Below are 24,350 nucleotides of genomic sequence, written 5' to 3' on the forward strand. Positions count from 1 at the left end.
TACAAACAACTACTTCCTATAGTCTATAGGAATCATAAAAAAACGTTCGATTTTTCAAAATCGGATTCGAATTTTTTTCAAGGTCACCAATTTTTTTTTGGGCCAACTAGAAACGAAATTTTTTTTACTACAAACAACTACTTCCTATAGTCTATAGGAATCATAAAAAAAAAGTTCGATTTTTCAAAGTCGGGTGCTGAGATTTTTTTCAAGGTCACCAATTTTTTTTTTGGGGCAACTACAAACGAAATATTTTTTACTACAAACAACTACTTACCATAGTCTATAGGAATCATAAAAAAAAAGTTCAATTTTCCGAAGTCGGGTGCCAAGTTCACATAGCCGTCCTACGTATACTGGTGCAAGTGCGTTTTCACAACTTTACAGTAGAGCGATTTGAATATTTTAATGCGTGTAACTTTAACATTATTCACATATAATGCAGTTGTTTTTCAAAAGGATTCCATTATACTATTTTAAAATTTTAACTATCTACGTTGAATAATGTTAAAGTTACACGCATTAGAACATTCAATTCGCTCTACTGTAAAGTTGTGAAAACGCACTTGCACCAGTATACGTAGGACCCGTCGATATGATAGGGAGAAATTTAAAAAATATCAGATAAGCAGAAAATGTTCGGAGTTCCGCCAGTAAAATTACTTACCTACCTATTGTTCTACTACATAAGTTATTCGTTCATATATACTCATAAAATCTCAGGTATAAAAAGCTGTTGCTCTATTTCAGAGTCCCGCGAAGCAGCGTTCGTCCACGCGCTGTCCGCCGCGGCGTTGGCGCACGCGGTGGCGCGCGCGTGCAGCCGCGGGGAACTCAACGAGTGTTCCTGCGACGCGCGGGTTCGGAAACGCACGCCGAGACATTGGCAATGGGGCGGCTGCTCTGAGGTGGGTACACTAAATGAAAGGCTAATATAAGTGCTATAAAATATAAAAGTGCTACACTTGCCCGAGCAACGAGGCAAAGATTTTGTAATATTTATTTTGAAGGTAGAATCCTCTGCGTTTAGACTCCGAACGACACAGCCTCACCTATATTAAATTAATCACAGCAATTTTAAGCGTTGCTGTGTTTTGGTTTGAAGGGTATGATAAAACAGACATAGGTACTTTCAGCCTTTCAGCTTACGCTGTTTGTCCACCGCAACCGTTACCGAGCCGATACCGATAATTAATGACGGCGCCGATGTAGCGTACATACATTTACTATAGTCGCTTGTCTTGATATTTTACAGTAGATTGGCGTGACCGCTAGATCGGCACCGAGATTTTGACGGGCCGATGTTCCGGCAATATAAAACACATTGGAACTTGTCCATACACTGCCGTCATACGCGTGACAGCTGCAACAAACTAAACCGCCGATATCAGTCGCGGTGGACAAACTATCGCCGTCACGACATTTTAAAATCGGCCCCAAAATAATCTCGTTCTCGGAATCGGCTCAGTGACAGTGTGGTGGACAATCGACCTTAGTAACCCTCAGGTATAATGGCTTCTGCCACCCATGGACATCTGTAATCATTAGATTTCTACCCGAGGTCGCTCACATATGCCTTATCATATTCTATAAACAGTATGGCAGTGGTGCCGCCAGAATGGAACCAGAAAGGGTTTTGCCACTTTTAAATCTTATCATTAAAATGATACGGACTAAAATAGTATTATTCATGAAGGTGATTTATGATTGATTTCATTATATTTCCAGGATATAAGGTACGGAGAAATGTTCAGCCGAGACTTCGTGGATGCCAAAGAGGACAAGAACACTGACGAAGGGCTGATGAATCTGCACAACAACGAGGCTGGACGAAGGGTAGGGCTTGTCGAAAATTGTATTTGTAATTCTACTATAACTGTTAAGTGATTAATTATTAACTTTATTATTAACTTATTCAATACTAGCAGAAGATAAGAAGCTATGAAAATATTGTCCAAATACCTACGACTTCGTATACCGATTTTTGTGACGATCCATGTAAAGTTATATACAAGTTAATGTGCATAGTGCCATCTAGCGGCGAGTAGCGACAAGGTTGTAAGCTCAAGAAACTTCTCCATGAAAAGATACTAAGGCGGCATATCTTCTTTGATTTTCATGGGGACCGGTCAAACAATCTTTGAATAAAACGTTCTCATATACCTACGTAATTACATAAACACCATCTCTTAATAAACATCATTTATTTAGGCATGGATGATTTGATCCAAATAAGGGGATAGCTAAAATGGCTGAAAGGAGCCGCGGGTTCGATTTTGAAAAAGACAAAACTGTATAATTTTATTCATAAAGTGATTTTTCTCGACGGATATTTTGTTTCATATCCATTCACTGATCTAACGACGGAATAAGAAAAGTATTTTTTGTTCCGTGGATCTAACTAAGATTACTGAAATATTCTTCTTTTTTTAAAAAACGAAGAGATTTCATTGTCCAAATATGATTACAGGTATTGTAAACCTTAACAAATTAACAAGAAACAAAAACTTTAACAAACTCCACAATAAACAAAAACTTTAACTACTACACTATTTACTATACTAAATCATCTATATAATAACATTATTTAATAAAAAAATGTGAGCCGTCACGGGACGCCTGGCAGATGTGAAACATCGACATTATTTTGTAAAAGTAATATGCAGAAAAGAACATATTGTGATAGGAAGTAAATATGTCAAAATGATAAAATAAAATATTACGATTTTTTTCCAGATAACGATGACTATTTATTGAATTCGATTGCGCATGGCGACGTGTCGCCATACCGTACACACTACTGCATATAGACTGTTTATATATACCATCGTATAGCGTGACGACGGTTTTACGTGCGGCTATAGATGTTTTACATCAAAAATCCTTTTCAAATTCCAGGCTGTCCGTGGTCGGATGCAACGCGTGTGCAAATGCCACGGGATGTCCGGCTCCTGCTCCGTCAGGGTGTGCTGGCGCAGGCTGCCTCAGCTGAGGGTTGTTGGTGATGCCCTCACTACCAGATATGAGGGTGCTTCGCATGTTAAGGTTGGGCAATTGCACTAATTCAGCTAATGAAAGACAATACATTTTGAAGTATAACACGAAATAAATAATAATAAAAATTGCATATTTTCCATTATTCCTCTTAACTTGATTTTTTAAGGTATACATTTCAAATTGATTTCCAAATTTTTGCCCACCAAAGATCAAAATTTTACAAATTCTGCCTACAAAAACACAATGTTGAATAGAATTATTAATAACAACTATTATATCAAACTCACAAAACAAAGCTTAATGTTGCTGAAGTTGAGTGTTGAGCTAATGTATACGATATCAATAATTTCAGGTGGTCGAAAGGAAAAGAGGCAAAAACATACGGAAATTGCGCCCTTTACATCCTGATATGAAGAAACCAAACAAAACTGATCTAGTTTACCTGGAAGATTCGCCGGATTACTGTGAACCAAATGAAGAGTAAGTACATTTTTAAAAGTTCTTAAAATAATAAGAAATATACGACAAAAGTCTTCTTGATTTGACTCAGTGGGTACCATCGCCACACATATTTCCTTTGAACGATAAGTGTCGCGCTGTGGATTGAAAGGTGTGTAACGGATATACTGAGTTACGAAGCTATTCCTGAGGAGTAAGTTGGAACGCCGCGTATATTATTTTATACGTAGCGTGTATCATTTAAGGCAGGTTCCTGGTAGAGCTTGATAATCCTATCTGGGGATGATTATAAATTAATGATGAAAGATGGTTATCGGGCAGTACTTGCCCCTTACATATGATATTATATGTTGTTGGAAACACGTATATCTATAGTTTATTTATCGTCGTCGGCTTAAGAAGTTATAACCCTCCTACTCTTTTTATTTTTCATTATATCATATCTTAATTGGAAAAATAAAATCAGTAATAAGTATTTATTGCGATATCAGTGCCCGATTGTGATTCATGCGGCACATTTAAAATGTGGATATCTTATCAAATTTGGATTTTTATACACGTCATATCAATTCGATTCTTGAAAACTAGTAGTTCATAATGATTATAAGGTTTCATTAATCATTAGTTATCTTTATATATATAATTGTAACATTAATTAATTAATATCAACTATCATCATGAAATAACATAAAATTCTAATAAATATCGTTTAAGATACGTGTAAAGAATTTGCCGACTTCGCCTCTTTGTCGATAATAATCAAAAAATAAACAATAAATATATGATTAAATCAATAGAAAAATATCATCGATATCATTATATCGTTCATAAGACGTACCTACTGGTTCGTAGTAGCATATAAATAACGATAAAAGTTTATCTATTTAGTAAATATGATTACTAGCCTTTGAGGCGTCTCTATTTGAATAAAACCTTCATCTTATAGATCACATTTCACCATTTCAATCTTCCCATTTTATAAAGATTAAAAATAACTTTATCATTCCAGGCTTGGTATCCTTGGTACTCGAGGGCGCACCTGTAACCGCACATCAGCTGGTCTCGACGGCTGTCGCTTGCTATGCTGTGGAAGAGGCTACCAAACCCGTGTAAGAGACCACGAGGAGAAATGCAGATGCCGCTTTGTATGGTGCTGTCGGGTTCATTGTGAGATTTGCCGGTACAAAAAAGATCATCACGTTTGCAATTAACTTTACCAACACAAATGAATTTTTGAAAGTTGATTCTAATAATGGATATCGTAATACATAGTTGAGTTTCATAAAATATTTGCACGAAACAGTTTTTATGAACGGTTACGAATGTTTGAAAAATCAATCCTAATAATACTTACTGCCATTACTATAATTACAGATTTTTGATTCATTTTAATACTAATGCTTAAGTTATTGAGAGATCATTAGGACTGAGACAGTTTTGTTTTTATACTCTTGCCATTAGATCTATTAAAAATATGCTTGATATTGCTATCTTATATGATAGAAGTAAATTTTAACCTAAATATAAAAGTAGAAATAACTATCAAAAGAAAAGTAATGGTTTCATGTAGAGTTGTTCTAATTGTTGAGATATACATTTCATGCAAGTGAATTTAGTATGTAATGCTTTTATGAAATCTCTTTAAGAATTTTTACTATCATCAATACTACGTCCTTAACTAGATATATGTGTTGTTGTAGAATATACGTTAGTTTCTTCAAGACTATTTGTTATGTTCTTGTCAAAATGTTCTTCAAACTTAAAACAATATTAACGGACTGATTTGTTTTAATTAATTAGAGTCTTAATAGTATTTATATATGAATCTTCTGATGATAAGCTTTAAAATTATTTACAGTATTATATTAACTTATTTTATTTTACGTTTTACCATGTACAAAGTTGTAAATAAGTATTTTGTTAATATACGAATAGGCGGATAACTTACCTTAGTTGTTAGATCAGAATTATTTTTAAGATTTTGAACGGCTCTAACAGAATCTATTTTAGTTTCTATTGTACTTTTACCATCAACTGTAAATAATGTTAGCACTATATGTACTTATTAGAAGTAATTTATTTTTGCGTTCTACCTCAGATGGAAAGTTTCAAGCATTGTTACATCGTTATTAATGGCATCATGTTTGAACTCTTAGTGTAATAGTTATACTACGACTAGATCTTTGTAAATAAATATTAAGTTAGTAACTTATTGTAGTAGATTGTGATAGCTTTATAACGTTAGCGATGACATACCCAACTGAAATTTGTAGTTCTTCGATGTGTATGAAATTTTTAACTATTGTATTGTGGCTATTTGCATTTGTAAATAATCCATAGTTATTTTTGTCCTCGATCTTATAAAGGTACCTTTTACCTATATCTACTTAGACTTGCCATTTCTCTTAAATGTGTCAAATATTTAATTGATATTGTACAATTTTCCAAATTTGATAAATTGTAATTAATGCCTAGTAATTAAGAGACTATTCCCTTTCAATTTGAACAAGTCCATACCAAATGTTAAATTAAGTAAGGAGACAATGTTTACTAATTTCCTCATTATTAAGAATAAAATTATGATCTTACTTGCCTACTTTTCTTTCAATGCAATGTATTGGTAAATTTTTGCTGAGTAAATTTGCCTAAGCTTTTAATATAATAAGATATGACTTCTTTTTCCAAATTTTATACAAATGTAAATTTAAAATATGAAATAATATTGAAAGAGACAGCGAAGAGGTGTTTTTGATAACGTAAAGGCGATTATAAGTTTTAATAATCATTCCATGCTTTTCTTTTTATACTGTTTTTAATCAGTTTCAGTCGGAAATTTAATATATTACTGTCATCTTCGTGAAAAATATGCGTATTACAGTGGCTACCTTTTTATTCAGTTCTTGTTATGTAACCGTCAAACATTTATATTTTATCATTCTCTTTAATGCCTCATCTTTATTTGTTATTTTTCCTAGCATCATTAGCATCATCATCCTTTCCTTTACATACTCATACCTTATTATCAAATTAAAAAACGTCAACATAATTCGAAAAATCTAACGCTAAACACTTTGAAGTCATTACATAAATTTTAGCTTTGATTTTAGAAAAATATCTTTCGAACCCTTTACTTCCTTGTAAGAAGAGTCATGGCAAAGACTTCTAGTATAATCATTTTTGGATATGGAATAGTTACTACTCGATGTAAATTGCGTAAAATAAATGTATTAGAAAATTATTATTGTTTTTTCATTTATTTTCATGAATTATATCTATTAGCTGGAGAAATTGTAAATTTAAATTAGTTAATGCAATAGAGAAATTGCTGAAGGCGGCATGGAAATTAAATTAAATATAATACGAAGGATATGGATGTGATGAGCATGAATGTACAGATTTAAGAACAGTAATCTAAATTCCTAATGTACATTTGTAATATGATTTGTGCGATGTATGTTTTAAAATTGTGAAAAATCAAATGAGCTTGGGATTTAAATCTCGGAACTCACATCGAGAGATCATCGATGGACCAAAATGTTTGAATTTCAGGTCGCTAGTATTAATTCGAATTATAATTTAGAATCCTCATGCGCTAGTAAGAATAAACGTAGATTAACCAATATATATATACCGAAGAATGGTGCTCTGCTCTCTTTGGTCGTCTTTGATGCAACACACGCGACTTCCGAATAAGTCCTCAGGACCTCCGTAATAAATACAATATATTTACATCTCGTTCCGTGACGAACTCCGAATTGTGACTGTCTGTATAATGTATGTAATGTCAGAAATGTCAACATTTAAAATTTTGAATTTACTCTTTTTTTTAAGTATTTTAGCCAGTTCAGTATCACTTCGAAATACTGAACATAACAATCACAAGACTATTATTGTTATTTAGATATCTATCGGCAACGTCACCACTCACCCATTAATCTCCATACTAGGTTCGAAGAAAATCAAACATATATAAACATTTTAGAAGTTTATTCATAAAATATGATTTGTTTTTAAAGTTTATATATTTAACTATCTACCAAAAGGATTATCAATCCAGGGGTACACATTGGGGCACTCGGTGCATACTTCCATCCAGTAGCTTATCTAAAAAGCAGAAACATATTAAAAATAAAGTTTGCCACGAGCGCCGAATGTTTAGAAGAAAGCATTATTAAATCTATTTCTATTACGATTATATCAATTTATTGCTCGTAATTTTGTATGTTGGCAGAATGTTTAGGGTAGGTTGCACCTAAGGACAGTTAAGTTTGCTTTAAAGTTAACTATAACACTAACTCTGACGATAGCTATGGAATGTAACAATTCTATGTTGCATCAAGTTATTTCTCGTATTAGTTTCAAAGGTCATGTGTAACTGTCATGTGTTACTGTCAACACAATTTTTAGTCGACGCTGACAGGTACGGTAGTTGACAAAACTTTTACCGCAAGAAATCGACTGGTTAATCTTGTGTTGGTTATGTATTATGTTCTGTTAACCGTTACTAAAATGGTGTATCCTGAGATTTACTCAGCCGTAGATTTACGGCAGGTTAGACTTTTTATTCTAAAGTTAACGTTACATTGTGCAACCTACTCTTCAAGTCTTTTAATCTGCGGTGGCATAATCGTCACACCTAGTTTTACTTTAACAAGGTGTTTTTTCTAGTTTACAGAATTTTAATTTGTTACAATACTATTTGCATTATGTTACATATTGATAAACTCATTATAGTTATCAACGCACTTGTGTGCTAAACTAAGAGGATTCTTGTCCACCTTTGTGGTTGATTACACGTATTGGCCACTATTGGCACTTTCGTTACAAAAATTGTAAAAGAAATGAAGAATGAAAAAAGAATAGCAGAATATTCAAAAAAAGGGAAGGATATTAGACGAATGAAGGTACAACTTACAGTAGTATGCTCTGCGCTCAAGGGACCACAGGTCCTTGGTATGCAGGGAGCAACGATTCTTTGCCTGCAAGGTTTCCTCGCGAATTCCTCGACTGTCATCGGGTTGCGCATCCATTCGATTGCTTCACTTCCATTTACCTGTAATGACACAATTAGTCACACAATAAGCACACAAGTCGTAAAACTATGTAGAATTCTGTTAATCCGTTGCGTCAAATTTTTTTATTTCTATTCAGCAGTAAACCAATGTCTAAGCTTCATACTTTTATTTAAATTGACCTTATAGCCAGATACGAAGTCGGATATAAAAGTTTACTAAAAACTCGTAATAGCATTTGGTTTTGTATTTTTAATGCTTCTGATAGTTGAAATTAAGTAAAATTCAGTCATAGGATCAGAAATTAGGGAAAATTAAAAATTAGGGCTATCGATTCAAAAATGGATAACTGTAATAATAACACTATTACAGTTGAGTGGACATAAGATTATCTATAAAGAGCTCGGTCTACACGAACAGTGAACACGCCCATAGTTTACTTACCTTCATCTTAAGTACATGCAATAGAGGAATTACCTAGTGTTGAAGGAGGAAACTGGAAACTGATTTAGTAGACAGCTCAAGTTAACTATAAAATGATATTGAACTAACCATGAAAACATCATGAAGGCTGTTGAGCAAATCTAAAAATCTCGTAAAAGCTCTACTGATAGCTGGGTTGGTGGAGATAAGCCACTCGTGGACATAAAAGCCAAACGGAGCTCGGTTGCCTCTGTACTGCCTCTCGAAATTGTTCATCATAAAACGGAACCAGCCCTCTTCATCGTTGTCGTCAGGTCTGCATATCGTAACAATATTTAAAGTTAGGTCATATGGCTTTTAAAGGCAATGTTAAACATTGTGTGGAAATAAATTAAAAATGATATTATCATACCTAAAGATGCAAGCGTCGACATAAGAGCACGGGAAGCCTCTCATATCGGTCCACGTTACCATAGGAAGAACCCATGGGCCGGGTATGGATGCTGTTGGGCATGGAGGCATCATGCAGTCTTGAGTCGAGGCGTAGTCTAAGGTGTAAGGCCAGAGACCAGGATTGACGAATTGGGATGTAGGCCAGCTGGAGTCATAAGTAAGACCAGCAGTGTTCATCACTTGGAAGCTAGAGTTGCCAGACATTTGAAGGTAAGGTATGCGCATTCCTTAAATGAAAATTCATAATTACTTAAACGTCAATAGAATCTATTGAATAGATGGATATATGTACAATGAACATGACATACATACCACGAATAGTGTTGATAGGAATGTTCGCAAAGTACGACATTTGCCATCTTTGATGACCGAATTCGCGCATCATTGTCTCATATGTTGCACCAGCCCAGTAAGACTGAGGAGTTTGGTGAGTGATCGAATGGAGGGCAATTTCAAAGCCATTATTGTACAGCTCATTGACCAATTTGTAGTTAGTGTACTCGTGGTTGACGAAGTATGTTATGCCTATTGGGCAGCCATCCCTGTTTCTACGGCCGTACAAACTTCGGTATTTTTCAATGTTGAGAGTGTTAACACCATCATCGAAAGTCAGAAGAACTAGCTGGAAAAATAATTTATAATAATTATTTTCTGGATTAGGTATGTATAGAATATTACATATTACATTCAGTCAAGTTTTATGCGCCACAGCAACCTTTTTGGAAATATATATACAAAGATACTATTGAATAAGGTTAAGGAATTACATTATATAAATTGTTTTAAGTTTAAATCTCTTTGAAAATGTAAGATTAATGAGAAATAACATTTTCTCCTTAAGCACTATTATTATATTATAATTTAAGAGTCACACATTTCGAAAAGTTACATTAATGTTTAGAACACTTTGAACACTGTTTTGAAAACCTTATAGGTTTTTGTTTTATTCAAGTGAGAATAAAGAAAAAATGTTTTAAAACCAACCTGCGGCGTGTCTCTTGGGTTCAAACCACCAGGAATGTCTGTTCCCGAGCATCTGCAGCGTGGAAGCTGGCATCTGGCTTCATCACATTCTGTAGCAAGATTCAGATTTCTTCTAGCTTCTTCAGCAATAGCTGATGCTACTAGTAGCGTGAATATCACTACCGCCCACTTCATTTTCGCTACCGTCAAGGAGTATTCAGTATTTTGTCTTTCCCTAATTTATATGCCAAAACAATTATCATAAATTCTTAAATAAGATAGTATCGACTCATTTCGATGAAATCGCTACCGATAATCTCAAACAGATCTATGCGTTTTTATGCGGTTTTATCTTATCGGTGGAAAATAAATCTGATAGTCAAAAAATTGTTTGATGAATAATTTAAGATTTAGGTTAATGTGATTTAAGGTAAAGGTACCTATTTCTGCGGGATTTTCGCCAAAACTAGAAAGAGCGTCAGAAGTTAAGTAGGTTTGTACTACAGCTTATTAATTGACTGGATAATTTTATCGGAAGCGTTATTATCTTTAGTCTTGAAATAGACTAAACATCTTACAATGGCATATTGTTTCCAATGCATACCTGACCATTACACAAAGATTAGTAACGAAAATTCCTAATGAAGTAGCAATAGCCTAATGCTTACAATACAGTCTCTTAATTGAGGAGTATGAGGGTCAAATGCTGCTGCTGGGATGCTGTGCATCTATGATTTTTCAAGGTCACGTACGCATTATACATTAATTATGAATTGTTTTAACGATCAAGGACATTTTAGAATAATATTCTCAAAAGTATCTCAAGTACCATCAGGTGGATCATCTAAAAAAAATTTCGCACTTTGTCAGCTCAGTGGACTTTTGTCTAAGTCCTTCTCACTCTAATAGGAGACACGTGCCCATTTGTTGGGATGGTTATAGGTTGACGATGGTTCATTCCGTTTGTTCAAAATAAAGTTGGATATAAGAGAGGGATATCTATGTGTCGGTAGCTTGACCGCGGGTGTTCTTGGCTATGATTAATGAAAATTTGTTGGAATCAACCTCTTCATCTAAATGTAGTCCCTCGACCGTTTTTTTCAAATTTTTGTATCTTGTTAATTCTTGGCAATAATTACGTAATAAATTCCCAAACTTATTATAATCATATATTATAATTATGATTAGGTAAGGTATAGCAGCAATAGCATTTTGGTGATTATTTTTTGTATTCTTCATTCTATAATTAACCATCCTACACCAATAATAATCTTATTTGTTGAAACATAAAATTATTATCTTTTATTAATTAAATAGGATTATTATATATACGAGAGGATTTATAGGTACTTAAGTTTTTAAATACATATAAACGTATAACATTTTGATCGGAAAAGCTGAAAATACAGTGTTTTTATTTAGCATAGCAAATTACTCGTACATTAGTTACACAGCTATAAAACTGAAATTTGACATAATTATTACGGTGTCATAGTTATCGTGTATTATTTTTATTAATTAAATCAGATACTTACAATTTTAATTTGATTTCAATTGATCATTAAAAAGGAGCTCATAAATTATTTGTAAATCGTTTTAAAAAATACGTCCGAATTAGGTGCATTTACCTTAAGTTATTTTATCATCAAATTGCTATCTACTACTTAATTAGCATATCTTATTTTTTCGTTGTATTCGTGTTTCTAGTTGTTCGTTAATTTTGCTTTTAATTTAATTTTTAAGATAATAGGTGAGGTTGGGAAGCATTTCAATTTTTTCTGACATACTCTAAAGAAGTTCCTAATGTTTCTTATTGGAAACATACTGTCGTAGTTGAGGTTTTATCATAAATAACTCTGAAGTGATTTAAGAGCATTTTTGCAATAATATAGGAGTAGCAGTCGAGCATGCAGTCCATCTTATGGTAAGTGGCTACTGCCGCCCATGGACATCTGTAATCAACCCCAGATAGGATTAGATATATCTATCTAAGGTCGGCTACAGATGCGCCGCTACCCCTGAGGACTAAGCTGGAACGCCTTCAAAACGGAACACAGCAGCGCCTAACACTGCTGTTATGAGGAAGATATAGGTGTGGCGGTGGTGCCGCCGGAGTCGAACCACAAAGGGTTATACCACCTTCAAGAAGCGTGAAGCAGTTCTTTCATTTCGATGGAAGGGTGTGGATCTATTTCTTTATTGTACAAATTATAATTACTGCCTAGTTATCTAAAAGTTATTTTCCATACAAAGTCCATACAAAATGTTCAATCAGCTAATGAGACATTTTTGACATCTCTTAACTTTAATATTAAAATTATAATCTGTCTTGCTTACTTTTCTTTCTATGCAAGAAATCACTAATTTTGATTTCTCGTCAGTCCACTGTTCACGGGTGCAAATCTCCTCTTTGAGTGTGAAGGATTAAGCCATAGTTCTACACGCTGGCCACGTGCGTTGGTAAAATTCAGATACCATTGGAACTTTTTTAAGAACTCAGTCGTGTGACATTCCTTGCGATATTTGGTGACAATATTTGGCGATATTTGGGAACAAACGTGGTAATTATTTTTTAATGCGCGCCGATTGAAAGGCTAAGCTTCAACCACTACCTAGTCCTATTTAGACATCTGCTGGGGATTAGACCTAACTATCTCTGTTCGTTCGGTGTGGTGAACGATTCGCTATTCGTCTAATTAAGGTCAAATAAAACACATACTTCGCTATTTGTTTTATATTAAGGTCAACGAAAACGAAACACATTGGTATTCTTTAGAAATTTATTCATAAAACATGAACATTTAAGAATAATTATTTAAAGTTAATTACTAATTACCAAGAGGGTTTCCGAGCCACGGGTACACGTTGGGGCACGCGGTGCATACTTCCATCCAGTAGGTCATCTGATAAGCATAAACCCATTAAAACAATGGAATTGTATTCTAGTTTGCCACAAGCGCTGAATGTTCAGAAGTAAGCGTCGTTAAAACTATTTCTATTATGAGAATGCCTTATTGTAATTCCAAAACTTCAATTTATGAGTTTACTGGTGGAAGCGAGTTTATTTGACCTATTGCTTCTTACAGCGACAACACCATTACGCTCATTTTTGCCTTAAAGCACTGCTTCTGTTATTGTGTTCTGGTTTGAAGAGTGTGATTTTAGGTAACAATATTACTTATATGATGTATCATAAGAATTTAGTACTATTCTTGTCCCATTCGTCCTATTCCTATTAGTCATATTCTTATGGTTAATCACTGCAATTAGGATAAGAATTCTCTTTTTTCTAACCACACATCTCTAAACTTTATTAAATGTCATCTAAACTTTACGTAACATCGGATGGACTGTTATTTTACTATATCCAATCAAAGGTAACACAACCAAAGGAAAATGGTGGAGGAATCAAAAACAGAATACCTAATGAAGCAAAATCAGATAATATCAAAGTACATATAATAAAATTATGACTTACAAGAGTATGCTCTGCGGTAAGAGGGCCGCAGCTCTTAAATGGACAAGGAGCGAAAGGTCTGGACCTGCAAGCCTTCTTCTTGTATTCGTCAATCTTCACCGGGTTACGAGCAAATTCAATAGCTTCACTTGCATTCACCTGTAAATGAAGCGTTTATTGTAAAATATCAGAATTCTCTAAAAGATCCTATTAATATTTGCCATGAAAGTTCCACTGAAAAGTACTTTAGTAAAGGTCTTCTGAAGGGAGTTTCCACATTTTTTGTTCCTATATTTTCAATTAAGCGAGATTCAATTCAGAGAGCTATAATTGTAAAGAAGATTATGTCAACATGTTTGAGTACCAACCTACCAACTCTAGTTGAGATCTGTTACGTGTTACCCTAAGAAAGCCAATGGTAATTGACAGCTTAAACAACTGCAATATTGCAGTTAAATTGTGTTGATTTCAAAGAATATAGTTGTAGGTTATTGTGTGATAATCTTAGGACTAACCATGAAAACATCATGAAGGTTGTTAAGCAAATCCAAAAATCTGGTAAAGGCTCTTCTGATAGCTGGGGTCGAGGTGATAAACCACTCATGCACGTAGAAACCAAATGGAGCGCGGTTTCCTTTGTAGTGCCTCTCGAAGTTGCCCATGATGAAACGGAACCAGGCCTCTTCATCATTTATGTCAGGCCTACAAATGGTAACAGGCAATATTAAAAGGAATTTTATACTATAGATGGTGTTGTAATTGACATAATAATTACTTACCTAAAGATACAAGCATCCACAAAAGAGCAAGGGAAGCCGTTCAAATCGAACCATGTTATAAGAGGCAGAACCCATGGGCCGGGGATGGATGCTGTTGGGCATGGCGGTATCATACAGTCCTGAGTCGAGGCGTAGTCCAAGGTGTACGGCCAGAGACCGGGGTTAGTGAATCTGGACGTGGGCCAGCTGGAGTCATAAGTGAGACCAGCGCTGTTCATCATTTGGAAGCTAGAGTTGCCAGACATTTGAAGGAAAGGTATACGCATTCCTTAAATAAAAAAATATATTTACTTAAACGTTGATACAATTAACTAAATATAATTATATTAAACATGATATACAAACCGTGAATATCATTGATAGGAATGTTCGCAAAGTGCGCCATTTGTCTCTTCTGATCAGCAAATTCGCGCATCATGGTCTCGTATGTTGCTTCAGCCCAGTAGGTCTGAGGAGTTTGATGACTGATCGAATGGAGGGCAATTTCAAAGCCCATATTGTACAGCTCATTGACCAGTCTGTAGTTTGTATACTCGTGGTTGACGAAGTAGGTCACGCCGATTGGGCAGCCATTTTTGTTTTTACGTCCGTACAATGTCCGGTATTTTTGAACGTTGACAACGTTGACACCATCGTCAAAAGTCAGAAGAACTAGCTGCAAAAGTATTTACAATTATTATTCTGCGAAGAAGATATATAAGTTTTCCATATCGATTCCATAGCGAATTAGCGACCCTTTTGGAAATAAGTTTGTACTAATAGATAAGCTTAAGGCATTATATGATAAAATATATTATAAGAACCGTAAATTTTCCTGATAAGGATATTAAGCGTAAATTTCCCTCAAATTTTAAGATTAATGCGAAATAATATTTTCTAACCAAGTATAATCTTTTTGTTATAATTAAAGTGTTAATGAGAAAATATCAAATTTTGAAATCATAGAAAGTAAATTGGGTATTACATTTATATATTAAACAATTTTAAGAGGTTAAAATTCCAAATTACAGAAATTAAGAAAGAAAAATTTAGAACCAACCTGCGGCGTGTCTCTTGGGTCCAATCCACCAGGAATGTCTGTTGACGAGCATCTGCAGTTGGGAAGGATGCAAGTTGCTTCATTACATTCTTTCGCGATTTCCAAATCATTCCCTACTTCTTCAGCAATAGCTGATGCTACTAGAAGTAGCGTGAATGCCACCAACGCCCACTTCATTTTCGGTACCACCAAGGAGTAATTCAATATTTCGTGTTTTCCTAATTTATATGACAAGAAAATTATCTTAATTTTAAATATGATCGTATCAACTTATTTAGATGTAATCGCTAGCGGTAATCTCAAAACGATCTATGCGTTTTTTTATGCGGTTTTAATCTTATCAGTGGGAAGTACATCTGATAGTCAAAACTTTTTTGTTGAATAATAATGTAGGTTAATATGATTTAGGTTATTTTATCATCAAAGCACAGTGGTCGTTTATTGTTAATATTTAATTTTTGGTAAAATTTTGCGTGTTTCTACTAATTTCATTTAATTTTCTGTTCATTTTATATCGAAGATGAAGTCGGGTAGCATTCCAATTTTTACTGGTAAGTTCTGAAGCTTCTTATTCGAGTCATGTTCTCGTGATTAGGGTTGAAACAGGGGAAGTAAGACATATCTAATCTAGTGTAATCTAATCCTAATCTAATCCTAATCCTGAAATAATTCAAGGGCGTGAAGCAATTCTTTCCTTTCCATGGATGCAACAACGATACAGCAACGCATCTCTCATCGACTTTAGTCAGAACCTCTATTCTATCGATATAGAATAGAGGTTCTGATTGCCATCCCGGAATATCTGTGACCAGCTATCGAGCTGGCATGGGGATGGCAATAACCACTTAAGGTGGCCTGCAAGCTTGAAAAGAAGCTACTTCAATTTTATAAAAAAGTCAATTTATCCTGATAATGGTGTATGATGGTGTGGTGTATTTTTTCTTTTGCATGAAATCTCGAATGATAAATATAAAGATCTCTTTAGATATCATTCTTCTAGATTACCAACTCCCGTTGGTAGATACCAACGTGAGTTGGTAAATGCACGATTTAAAAATGAGAGGATTTTTCAGGCTCTACTAGTTAATAGCTAATGCTTGGTAAATGTTGGTTTTGGGGATTAACAATGAATACTTTATTAATAACGAGCTTTTGACCGCGGCTTCGCTCGCGTTTCGAAGTAATATTTTCATCCCCTTGGGGGTATAATTGATCAAAATCCTTTCTTAGCGGATGCCTACGTCATAACATCTACCTGCATGCCAAATTTCAGCCCGATCCGTCCAGTGGTTTGGGCTGTGCGTTGATAGATCACTATGTCAGTCAGTCACCTTTGAATTATATATATTTAGATTTATTTCAATATCTGATAGACGATCAGTCAAATTACATGTAGGTATATTAATTATCACATCGTTTTAATTAGCATTTATCATAATATACCTTTCAGTTCTTACATAGTTTAAATTATTATCATGTTATATGCTGGTATGCGGGGAAAGAACCAGTTGATGATGAATTGTGAGGAATCAAAGTCATCTTGGTATATTAGGATGACCATGAATCATAAATCATCAATTATGATAGAACTGATAAGAATTATTAAAAAAAAACATCTACATTCTACACATTTATTTATTTATTTTATTGATCACCAACGTGACGTACGCAAAATAGATTGAATAAACATGAGACAAATAGATAAAACAGGTATTTGTCGTTACAATTACAGGATGTCTGCGTGTAAAAAGAAGAAGAGTAAACAAATGGTAGGTTTTTGAATTTATATAATTTAGATTAACACGTGATATTATAGAAAATATTTTTACATTTGGCAGAAATAATTTTTTTTCCATGAATTCAAGGGTTCTTATAGAATTAAGTTATACGTGGCATCACTGGGTTATGACGTCATACAATAAACAATCACTTTATAAGTGTTAGTGATTACATAAGTGTAATGTGGGCTTGTTGATATTTAATAACATCATTTTGCACTTACAAGAAATCGGTAATTATCCCTTATTCTTAGAAATAATCAGTCAACGCATTAACTGATAAATCAATTGTTTTAAAATATACCGATTAGCCAGAAACTAAATGGGAAGATAATATCAAAGTAAAATATGATATCATGGTTTCTATATAACTGTATATTAGTTGTCGTCAAGTCATTCTTGTCCCACTCCTGGTCTCCTCTCAGAATAAGAAGGATTAGGCCATAGTCCACTGCGCTGGCCAAGTGCGTATTGGTAGACTTCACATACCTTTGAGAAGATTTGTATTTTTTTAATCTTTCAGGTATGCAGGTTGCTCCACGATGTTTCCTTCGCCGTTAAAGCAAGTAATAATTAATTTTTAAAATGCATATAATGACTTTATGAACCCTCGATAGAGGTGGAGTTCGGGCCACTACGCTATACACCATACACTGCTTACTGTACAATGTACATCAGTATAATGAAAGAATTAACAATAATAAATAAATAATAAAAACAATAATAATAATCTTATAAATTTTGTATAAACATTGTAAAAACAATATAATAAAAATAAGGAGTTTAAATTGCACAGCTCAAGCTATAAAGTTACCAAAACGAACTCAAATCCCACTTAAAATTGGTCAAAAGCCTAGTACATATTTAAAAATATCATCGTATCGTAAATATTTATAGTATCTAAAAGATTAAGAAAACTTCCCCCGTTATTTATAAACAATCTTTCCAAATTTTAGAATTTTGACAATATCTAGTATGTAAGGAAATTGACAAATGTCGATATTTGGTAGGCAAAACATTTATAGAGAAGTATCTTTACGCTACTTGACACTAGATGGCGCCACCTCTATTCTAAATGTTAACCCAAGTTGTTTAAATATCTCTTCGGCGCATAAGCTTTGAATTGTGTGCTTATCTCTGTTGTGAAGGAATAGGTGTGGCGGTGGTGTCGCCGGAGTCGAACCACACAGGGTCCGTATTTTTTTTTTATTTTTATAATATAGGAGTAGCAGACGAGCATACAGTCCACCTGATGGCAAGTGGCTACTGCCGCCCATTGACATCTGTAATCAACCCCAGATAGAGATATTCCTACCTGAGGTCGGCCACATTTGCGCCGCTACCCCTGAGGACTAAGCTGGAACGCCTCGGAAAAGTATGTCTCCCTTACCACATCCACCAAAACGTAACACAGCAGCACCTAACACTGCAGTTATTAGGTAGAAATAGGTGTGGCGGTGGTGCCGCCGGAGTCGAACCACAAAGGGTTCTACCACCTTCAAAGTAATAGATAACAGTCAGCATCTAGTGTGTGTTAGACATCTTACAGGCGATTATATTGTAACTGGGTTGTCAAAGCTAAAAGTGGATTATTTTTATAAATATTTACATATTACAAATCAACCAATCTATAATAATAATGTATTAAGAAAAAAATATTTTAAGTTTGCCATTTGTTTATGGTCCCAGAGGATCGGCAAGCCTAGGAAATAGCTTCATGGATATCCCTTACAGAGTTAAATCCAGTATTTAGCAATAATTTATCACTAACTGTACTGAAAGTCTCAGGTATCCTTTTAGAATAAACTTCGCTACTTGGTAAAAGATGGCAACACCTTAATCTACCACCGAAGTTGTTTCAACGTCTTGTAGGTACACAAACTTCTTGTTCAATTGTCATCTGACCTCTACATTTGCCCAAACTTTGAAGAATCTCAACATTATACTTGTGTTGCTACTCTTAAAGATTAAAAATTAAATGTAGAAACATGTAATTTAAATTACTCTTATCACAACCTTTTGAATTCTTATAAACCGGCGGATGTATACTTGTCTAATGATTGTGCACATTTCCTTTAAGTAGTAGATAACAGCAATCGTTAAAATCATTGCTATTACACGGAATATCAAAAATCTACTCCTCGAAGCGATACATGAAATTAAATCATAAATTAAAATCAGAAACTATTTATTACATCGCTTAGTAAAAAATGTTCTATATAGTTCATACCGTTTTAGTCAAATGAGTCACTTTAGAGGCGGAACCATAGAATTCCATACGACATACCTACTACCCGACATTGCATGACGCTTGTTGAATCAGATCAATCATCAAATCTTTATTTATTGACCGCAATGCGACCATAATGGGTCACTTAACATAAGACTTACTTACTTACTTAACGTAGGACCAGAATTGGTAGACTTCACACACCTTTCTAAACATTTTTTTAAAGATTTCTCAGGTATGCAGGTTTCCTCGCGATGTTTTTCTTCACCGCTTAAGCATAATGAATCAATTGATAATTGTTCGCTCAAGTGATAATTAATTTGTAATACGCACATAACTTTGAAAATTCAGAGGTTCCTGGGATTTGAACCAATAAATTTGATTCAATAAATTGAAGCCATATTAAGTTTTCGCTTTAATTCGATAATACACATAAAGGCTAATAACAATGAAACAAAAAGTCCACAAAATTCTTTAATAAGAACAAAAATCAATGGAAACTTACAAATTTATTAATTTACTGAAGTTTTTTTATTGTCCCAGGGGATTGCCAAGCCAAGGATATACTCGTGGACAGACGTTACAGATTTGCATCCAGTAGGACATCTGTAAAGAGAATTAACATTGACTGATTGTACTTAAGGTCTCAGGTATCTTCGCTTTTAAAACAGTTTCACTTAACAAACTTATTTCCTTAGATCCAAAACAGTAGAAGTAGTTAATCCAAAAACCAGTAGAAAAAATCTCAGTCTCTTAAAGTATTAAAATCTAGAATTCTTATCTACTTTGTTCGGAGACTTTATCAGCGGCTTGAAAAACAAAGAATTGATCACTAACCTGTAATATGTTTCAGGCCTTTGTCAAGTTTTTGGGAAGTATTCCCAGCAATCGGAATTTGTTTATATTATAGGAGTAGCAGATGAGCATGCAGTCCACCTGATGGTAATTGGCTACTGCTTCCCATAGACATCTGTAATCAACCTCAGATAGGATTAGATATTCCTACCTGAAGTTGGCAACAGATGCGCTGCTACCCCTGAGGACTAAGCTGGAACGCCTCGGAAAAGTATGTCTCCCTTACCACACCCTTCAAACCAGAACACAGCAGCGCCTAACATTGCTGTTATGAGGCAGAAATAGGTATGGCGGGGGTACCGTCGAAGTCGGATATATACTCCAAATACAATAGAGGTTTATACTCCGAATATATTACTTACCTCAGTATGAGATGATGTCAAAGGACCACAACTCCTTGCGGCGCACTGGGCTCTTGGTATCTGTCTGCAAGGTTTCCGCTTGTATTCATCCAATGGGATAGGGTCTTTCACCCAGTCAATCACTTCGTTGGCGTTTACCTAAAAAAGTTGAATTTATACTATGTTACTAGCAAATATGCAAATAGTTTGCCTGATTTGGAGTTGTTACCACTTTATAACTATCCGGCGCGTAACTTTGTTCTTGCTACATCAAGTAATCGTTACTTTCCGATAATCATCATATAATTTGGGAAAATCAGGTGCAGTCATGAGAACCCCGTACTCGATAATTATAAAACTGTTTGTACGATTTAATTTTTCAAGAGTTAAAGACAATATGATCCCTAAATATAAAGGTTCATACTAACCATAAAGACATCGTGGAGATTGTTTAACAAATCCATAAACCTGACGAATGCTCTCCTAACTGCTGGGTTCCAGCTAATAAACCACTCATGGACGTAGAAGCCGAATGGAGAGCGGTTGCCAAAGTAGTGTCTTTCGAAATTAGTGACGAAGAATCTGAACCATCCCTCTTCATCATTAAGGTCTGGCCTGTAAACGTTATTGATAGGAGTGTTAAAAGTATGCAATCAGAATTTATGGAAATGTTATCGGTTAATAAAGAAATATGAAAAGTAAATATTGTTTAGCAATTTTAGTACCATATCAAATTATCTCCAAAAAAAACTATTATTATTAATCTATTACTGGATATAAGCTCTATTCAGAATGCTAAAGTTCAGCTTGAAGATAGCCCAGCCCAGCCTTGACTATTTATTATCAACTACCTGCTTACGTGTGTAAGATAAAAATTTAAGTTTGGCAACAGCAAAGTTCCTAGAGTTTATAAAAAAATATCTTGTCAAAAGTAAATGAAGAAAAATCAAATCATAAGATACTCACCGTGAAAAGCACGCATCCACAAAGGAGCACGCCCTGCCTTCCAAATCAGACCAGGTGATGATAGGGAGAACCCAAGGTCCAGGGATAGAGGCAGATGGACAGGGAGGCGTAATGCAATCTTGGCTGGAAGCGTAATCCAAGGTGTAAGGCCACAGACCAGGGTCCTGGTATCTGGTGGTGGGCCAAGTAAGATCATAAGTAAGGTCAGCGGATGCCATCATTTGGAAACTAGCATTACCCGACATTTGGAGGAAGGGCATCCTGACACCTGAAAAAAATAACAAAATATGTCTTAAGATGCTGCCTATCAGAATTACTGACGATTTTATTATGGTTTACCAATTTTGGGATTTACATTGTACATGAATTATGCTGAAATTTACATTTACTGGCTTCGCAAAATATTGAATTCCCTGTCTGATTAGTAATTTAGACATGGAAATGACCCAAACCATTTAGAAGTAGCAAACGAGCATTTGACGAGCAGCTATATTATATGCCCATTGACATATAATATAATTAATCCCATATAGTATATGAGTTCAGCTAAAGATGCCTATTCCTAAGGACTGAGTTGGAATTTTTCGAATGATTGTTCAAACCAGAACACAGCAACGCTTAACACCACTGTTGTAAAACGGAAATACGTATAACGTTGATAATTATTTGCATATTGATAACAAACAACAACAATTTGAAGGTGGTAGAGCCCTTTGTAGTTCGACTCCGGCGACACCACCGCCACACCTATTTCTACCTAATAACAGCAGTGTTAGGCGCTGCTGTGTTCCGTTTTGAAGGGAGACATACTTTTCCAAGGCGTTCCAACTTAGTCCTCAGGGGTAGTGGCCGTATCTGTGGCCGACCTCAGGTAGGAATATCCAATCCTATTTGGGGTTGATTACAGATGTCCGTGGGCGGCAGTAGCCACTTACCATCAGGTAGACTGCATGCTCGTCTGCTACTCCCATATTATAAAAAAACACATGTGCTGATATTCACATATCATATCAGCGTATTACATATTTGATAGAAACCTTACCCTTGAGAGCATCAGAAGGTATATTAGCGAAGTGTGACATTTGAGTTTTCTGATCACCAAATTCCCTCATCATGACCTCATAATCAGCTTCAGCCCAGTATGTTTGAGGTATCTGATGAGTGATTGAATGCAAAGCGATTTCAAAACCTTGGTTGTAAAGTTCATTCACAATTTGGTAGTTAGTGTACTCGTGGCTGACGAAGAAAGTGACGCCGATTGGGCATTCGTTCTTGTTCTTCCGATGGAATATCGTTGCGCGGTAAGTTTCAATGTTTTGGATGTTGACGCCATCATCAAAAGTCAGAAGCACAAACTGGAAAGAATACCGAAGAATATATTAGTACAATCTAGAAACAACATATTGCACTACCTACGACTGGACTATAAAATGTATCTAAGCTAGCTAATCGAGACTCAATACGAAAGTTCCACGTGTTATATTTTATTTTACCAAGTCAGCGGACAACAGCGCATTCTTTACTGCAAATACCAATAGTGCTTAAATCAAATCCCTTATAGAAAGTATTATCGTTGTGTGATACATTTTTTATTATCTCCTATATTGTAATAGACGAGCAAGCAGACCACCTAATGGTAAGCTACACTGACATCTGTAATCAACCCTAGATATGTCGCTAGCCTGACTAAGCTGGATTCTTCAGAAAAGTATTTCTTCCTTGCTACATCTTTAGCTTTAGTGTTGTCTTAACGAACTTACCTGTGGAGTATTTCTCGGCAGCAGATCTCCAGGAATACCTGTTAAAGAACACCTGCAATCTGGTAACTTGCACACTTCTGGGTCACATGCTTCTGCCAATGGCAGTTCCTCTTCATCAGCTACTACAAAAGCCACTGCGATTGCCAGAATCAATGTGATCAACTTCATTTTGAAGCTTACTTTGATGGAAAATCCTCCTAATCGCGTCTATTTATCTATTTTTTCTTATCGAGTTTAGGGCTTAACTAATTTAATCAAAAACCTAATCTATCTAACTGTGATTTCAGTAGTTTATCGTTACTAATTAGATCAGTACTTCCGACTTAAGGAATAGATACGTCATGTTTATAAAAAATAGAATTACAGGAAAATTTTATTCGTAGAATAAGCAAAAACTATCGATAATACAATAATAGCATTCGTAGAATAAGCAGCAAGTTATCTATATTAGAAATTAATTATCACTTGCTAAAGAAACGTCATAAGGAATAGATACGTCATGTTTATAAAAAATAAATTTATAGGAAAATTTTATTCGTAGAAAAAGCAGCAATCTATCGATAATACAACAACGTTACAGTATTTTTTTAATATTTTTGTCATCTATGGCTTTTAAAATTGAGAGGCCATTCCTGTTTGAAGTTAAGGGCACTATCGCTACATCTATTTCTGTATCAGAACTAAGAGCTGCTTCCTTCTAGTTCGAAGATTGTGGTACGGACGAGAATATCAATAATACCTAAGTAGGTACATATGTGATACTTTATATGTGTATTAAAAAGATATACCTGTACAATTAATATTACATTACGCGTACTATTCTATAATAAAGGTAGAA

General features: G+C 34.8%; 4 protein-coding genes across 4 annotated transcripts in view; 1 reads left to right on the forward strand and 3 right to left on the reverse strand.

Annotated features, from left to right (window-relative positions):
• The window catches only part of LOC140755181 (protein Wnt-4), a 107,012-nt gene extending 100,318 nt beyond the window's left edge, over positions 1 to 6,694 (forward strand). Inside the window, exons 4-8 of the mRNA XM_073090400.1 lie at positions 751 to 908; positions 1,729 to 1,836; positions 2,899 to 3,045; positions 3,350 to 3,477; positions 4,466 to 6,694. Of these exons, the coding sequence (XP_072946501.1) occupies positions 751 to 908; positions 1,729 to 1,836; positions 2,899 to 3,045; positions 3,350 to 3,477; positions 4,466 to 4,667 (743 nt within the window). The 3' untranslated portion in view covers positions 4,668 to 6,694. The remainder of the gene's footprint in view (positions 1 to 750; positions 909 to 1,728; positions 1,837 to 2,898; positions 3,046 to 3,349; positions 3,478 to 4,465) is intronic.
• Positions 6,695 to 7,485: 791 nt separating this feature from the next.
• On the reverse strand, positions 7,486 to 10,509 carry LOC140755156 (chitin deacetylase 8-like). The gene is made up of 6 exons (XM_073090365.1): positions 10,329 to 10,509; positions 9,657 to 9,966; positions 9,304 to 9,571; positions 9,021 to 9,207; positions 8,372 to 8,509; positions 7,486 to 7,560 (listed from the first exon to the last, which is right to left on the reverse strand). The coding sequence occupies exons 1-6, from the start codon at positions 10,500 to 10,502 to the stop codon at positions 7,486 to 7,488; spliced, it is 1,152 nt and encodes a 383-aa protein (XP_072946466.1). The 5' UTR covers positions 10,503 to 10,509.
• A 2,579-nt stretch (positions 10,510 to 13,088) lies between these two features.
• Positions 13,089 to 15,759, reverse strand: LOC140755141 (chitin deacetylase 8-like). The gene is made up of 6 exons (XM_073090350.1): positions 15,583 to 15,759; positions 14,889 to 15,198; positions 14,544 to 14,811; positions 14,280 to 14,466; positions 13,786 to 13,923; positions 13,089 to 13,210 (listed from the first exon to the last, which is right to left on the reverse strand). The coding sequence occupies exons 1-6, from the start codon at positions 15,757 to 15,759 to the stop codon at positions 13,136 to 13,138; spliced, it is 1,155 nt and encodes a 384-aa protein (XP_072946451.1). The 3' UTR covers positions 13,089 to 13,135.
• A 4,308-nt stretch (positions 15,760 to 20,067) lies between these two features.
• On the reverse strand, positions 20,068 to 23,680 carry LOC140755150 (chitin deacetylase 8-like). Its single transcript, XM_073090361.1, has 6 exons — positions 23,513 to 23,680; positions 22,795 to 23,107; positions 21,753 to 22,020; positions 21,215 to 21,401; positions 20,808 to 20,945; positions 20,068 to 20,196 (listed from the first exon to the last, which is right to left on the reverse strand). Exons 1-6 carry the CDS (start codon positions 23,678 to 23,680, stop codon positions 20,122 to 20,124), a joined length of 1,149 nt encoding a protein of 382 aa, XP_072946462.1. The 3' UTR covers positions 20,068 to 20,121.
• Between the last annotated feature and the right edge of the window lie 670 nt (positions 23,681 to 24,350).

The sequence above is a fragment of the Epargyreus clarus genome, unplaced genomic scaffold (assembly GCF_041222505.1).
Source record: "Epargyreus clarus isolate Ecla_fem2 unplaced genomic scaffold, WU_Ecla_fem_2.2 ptg000032l, whole genome shotgun sequence".
In the NCBI taxonomy this organism is placed as follows: Eukaryota; Metazoa; Arthropoda; class Insecta; order Lepidoptera; family Hesperiidae; genus Epargyreus; species Epargyreus clarus.